The following is a 4,091-nucleotide window of genomic DNA, read 5'->3' as shown; positions in this document are numbered from 1 at the left end:
ATATATTCATATATTCACCATCTTGGTTGTCCCCATCAGAACACTCTCCATCTTATCAAAGTCCTTCCTAAGCTGGCATTTCGAAGGATTTTCTTTGCAGGTCCCTCTTAGCTAGGAAGTGTCAGAGGTGGAATTTGAACCCGTCTCTCCAGATTTTAAGTCCAGCTCCCTCCCTAATTAGCCACACTGCCTCCTCTTCCTAGGTTTTAGTGAAGGATCTTCTTAAGTTGTTGGGTCTATACACAAAATGCAATATCAGTGTTGGCTATTAGAGTTATTGGCTGGCCATTGGTGGGCGTGATTCCCGCACCGATGGAACCACAGATCCCTGAAATATTGAAGTATCCTTTTTATTAGAATTATAGATATGCCTCCAGAAGAACAAAGTAAGTCCCCTCCTTTTCTCTCAGGCATCTATCTTGTTAAGAACATCTTTTTCCTCAGCAAGGTCACGATCTGCTCTTGACTCTGCGTCACGGTGCTCTCCGCCACCTGCAGAGGAGTCTTCCCCAGGCTGTTCGAGGCCTGTAAGTCAGGTTTTTCCCTCTGGGTACAGTTTATGAGGGACGTGACAGAACCCCAGTGCCCAGTTTTGCAAGCACAGTGTAACGGGGTGTCTCGGTTGTTGTCCAGGGCATTCACGGCAGCCCCATTATTGATCAGCATCTTGATCAATTCCGTATGGCCCTGCTCGACGGCCAGATGCAGCGGGGTCTTTCGGTAGATGTTTCTCTCGTTGATGTTTTTGTTCTTCCCGGCTTCGAGGAAGATCTTCACGAGCTCCACGTTGCCCTTGAGGGCCGCGTAGTGCAGTGGGGAATAGCCGTCCATGTCTCTGGTCCCGAACCTCGCCTTGTAGTTCAGCAGGTACTTCACCACTTTGATGTAACTGGCGGACGCCGCCCAGTGCAGGGCCGTCTTCTTCTCCCGGTCGGGCACGTTGGGGTCGGCTCCCGAGTGGAGCAGCAGCTCCACCATGGTCACATTCCCTGCGCGCGCGGCCACGTGCAGAGGGGTCATGGAGAGCTTGTTCTTCACGTTTAAGTCTGCCCCCTGCTGGATCAGCTGCAGCGCCGTGTCCACGTTGCCCCTCTCGCTGGTGATGTGCAGGGGGGTGTTCTGCTCCGTGGTCTGGGCGTTGATGTTGGCGCCCGCGTTGATCAGAATGTTGACCATTTCGTGTTTGTTGTGCAAGGCGGCGGCGTGGAGCGAGGTCTGCCCGTTCCAGCCCGCCAGGTTGGGACTCATGCCGTTGTCCAGGAGGAGCTCTACGGTGTAGATGGCCCCTGCCTTGACGGCCAGGTGCAGCGCCGACTCCAGATGGGTCGTCCTGGCCCCCATGTCGGCCCCTTTCTGAATGAGCACTTCAGCACACGCAGCCCTATCCATCTCGGCGGCCAGGAGCAAGGGAGTGTACTGGTGATCCCCCCGGGCGTCTAAGTCTGTGCCAACGTCTACCAAGGCCGTCACCACTTTGGGAAGGTTCTTCCGTATGCCTTCAAAAAGAGCCTGCTCCTTGGTTTCCGGCGGCAGGATGGCGGAATGCTTTAGCAACAGCTGAATGACCACTTGGTCATCGTGATGGAAAGCGTTGTGGAGAATGCCAGAATCGGCATTGATCCCAGTTGTTAACAATATTTTTATGGCCTCTTCCAAACTGTTGGTCCCAGGGAAGGTTAAAGTTGGGTCCTCCTTGTTGTCCGTGGCATTCAGGAGATGGTCATTCTCTAGGCACACCTGCACCCCTTGGTCCTCTGCTTGGAGAATTGGTCGATAGGGCAGATAATAAGGGTTCCCAGGGGTTCTTTCCAGCATCAGTCTCATGAGGGCACGCTGGCCACCTTGCACGTTAAAACCCACGGGAATCTTGGGATCTAAGTTATTGCCGCTCATCCCTCCTTGAAGGACTTTCTCAGCATCCCCACGGGCTCTTTCAGCAGCTCTTTGTAAAAGAGACTTCTCTTTGCCATCCTTTCCTTCTGCCTTAGAACCTTTCATCATTGAATAATTGTGGATTTCCTCGAAGCCCTTAGCCACTGCCGCACCCATGGGGCTGTCTCTTGAGGACATTATTTTACTGCCATACTTGTTTTCTAGCCCATTCTCCACATCCACGTCTCCCTTACCTGATGCATTCAGGGCATGGATGGGACTCGTGGGGCTGTTCCTAGGAGTCTGGGAGGTTGGGTATCCTTTAGTTTTAGCAGCCAAGTAAGAAACGAACTTTGGTTTGACTGAAGCTTCCTGGATCCCTGTATTCTGCTTTTTGTGAAATTTCTCAGCAGGTTTTTCCAGGCCATTTTTGTTCCCATCTAGAAAGTGACCCACTGGCTGCTGCCTAGTCCCTCGGCTGATCTCATTTGTGCCCATGGTATATTTCCTAATGATCTGATACAAGTTGGGCTCCAGCTGTTTCAGACATGGGTAAAAAAACACCTGGCAAGCATGCTCCCCTTGAGAAATCAGTATGTCCAAGATCCTGTTCATTTTTTCAAGATGTGTCTCATAGTGGGCTAAAGTCAACTTTTGTTCACTTGTGAAAATCCCATAGTCCACCAACCTCTTGACGAGAAGGTCTGGGTCCTTAATGCCTGCTGCCAGCTCCTCCTTCTTCATCTTCATTACTTGCGTGGCATATGGACTGTTCCGGCCCGGGGTTGAAGAACACATCATGAGGTGGTTAGCTCATCTGCAGCCTGAACTGAAGGGCTGGGCGAAGCTAGAGCTCGAGAGACAGAAGGATCAAAGGAGCGATGATATTTCACAGATTCTTGTCTTAAGAACAACCGTGTCCCAGAGGGTCAGGTTTCAAAGAGGAATTATCAGAGACGGGAGGAAAGAAATACAGATCTGCTTTCCTTTGTGAGAGCTGCCATATTTCATTCTGAATCCTTGACAGTTCAGGAGTATAACCAAACAGAAAGAATAATAACTGGAACAGAAGGAAAAGGGAATTTTTTAAAAAACCCAGACCAGGAATCAATTCAGGAAATACACCTTGTTTGATCCACAGTAATTTGGGAAGCAAGGAGGCAGCTTTCTAGGGGTAGGCTGGCCAGTAAGGATGAAAGTCTCCCCATCTTTCTGTGGCAGCTTCCCTTTAGTGGGGAAGTCTCAGGTACACTTTTTAAAAATAGTAATGTAAGCAGCCTGCCATGACGACAACAAAAGCCCTTAGTGATGGTCGCTATGAAGGCTTTCCTTTTATGAAACATTGGGCAAAATGGAAGATTATATGAGCCACAGAGGAGAAAAGTCCATACAGGCACTTCCCTTTCATTCAGGCCAATTCCATTCATATAAATCCAACCCAATTCAGTTCAACAAACATTTATTGGACATCCATTCTATACCAGGAGCTGGAGTAGATGCCAAGGACTCTAAGACGAAAATGGAATTGTCCAGGGAGGCAAGCTCTGCAACTGGAACCAAGAGAATTCAGATTTGAATTCTACCTCTGTTCCTTGTTACCTGGGATTAAACTCTAGGGGCAGAGTTTACTCAGCTGTAAAATGATGAGGCTGGATTAAATGTTCTCTGAGGTCCTTTTCACTCAAGAGTCAAGATTCTATGAGTTTCAAGGAATTTATTCTACTGGCAGGGTAAGGCGGGGAGGATACCACCTGTATGCAATAAATAAACAAGGCATGTAATCGAACACCTGAGGGATTCTGGAAAGATCCTGAGTAAGCAGTGACACCTAAGCTGTGCTCTGAAGAAAGCTAGCAGTGACACCTAAGCTGTGCTCTGAAGAAAGCTAGCAGTGACACCTAAGCTGTGCTCTGAAGAAAGCTAGGGATTCCAAGTGGCAGAGGTGAGAAGGGATGACATTCCAGGTATCAGGGACAGCCTGTGCAACAGCTTGGAGATGGGAGATGGAGGGTTATGTATGGGGAACAGCTTAGAGGTGAGCTTGGAGAGAATGGAGGGCGTATGATGGGGGGGAGATGGTGAGAAGCTTAATTTGAAAAAGGACTTAAAAGGGAGAAACATTCACATTTCTGTTATCTATAGCCCTAATTTCTAGTCCCACATCCCTACCTTTTTGCTGTAATTTCCTTGTGGATGTTCTATAGTTATCTCAAACTCTT

The 4,091-nt window shown here is 48.9% G+C and overlaps 1 protein-coding gene across 1 annotated transcript; it reads right to left on the bottom strand.

The window, feature by feature from the left end:
• Positions 1-414: 414 nt before the first annotated feature.
• On the bottom strand, positions 415-2,670 carry LOC123245777 (CARD- and ANK-domain containing inflammasome adapter protein-like). Its single transcript, XM_044674781.1, has one exon. The coding sequence runs from the start codon at positions 2,668-2,670 to the stop codon at positions 415-417; it is 2,256 nt and encodes a 751-aa protein (XP_044530716.1).
• Positions 2,671-4,091: the final 1,421 nt, after the last annotated feature.

The sequence above is a fragment of the Gracilinanus agilis genome, chromosome 4, assembly GCF_016433145.1.
Source record: "Gracilinanus agilis isolate LMUSP501 chromosome 4, AgileGrace, whole genome shotgun sequence".
NCBI classification, from domain to species: domain Eukaryota; kingdom Metazoa; phylum Chordata; class Mammalia; order Didelphimorphia; family Didelphidae; genus Gracilinanus; species Gracilinanus agilis.
This window is presented reverse-complemented; position numbering and strand designations above follow the sequence as displayed.

Bases quoted from the DNA above. Each gene is read 5' to 3' on its own strand.
- LOC123245777 (XM_044674781.1), bottom strand. From the start codon at position 2,670: ATGTGTTCTTCAACCCCGGGCCGGAACAGTCCATATGCCACGCAAGTA.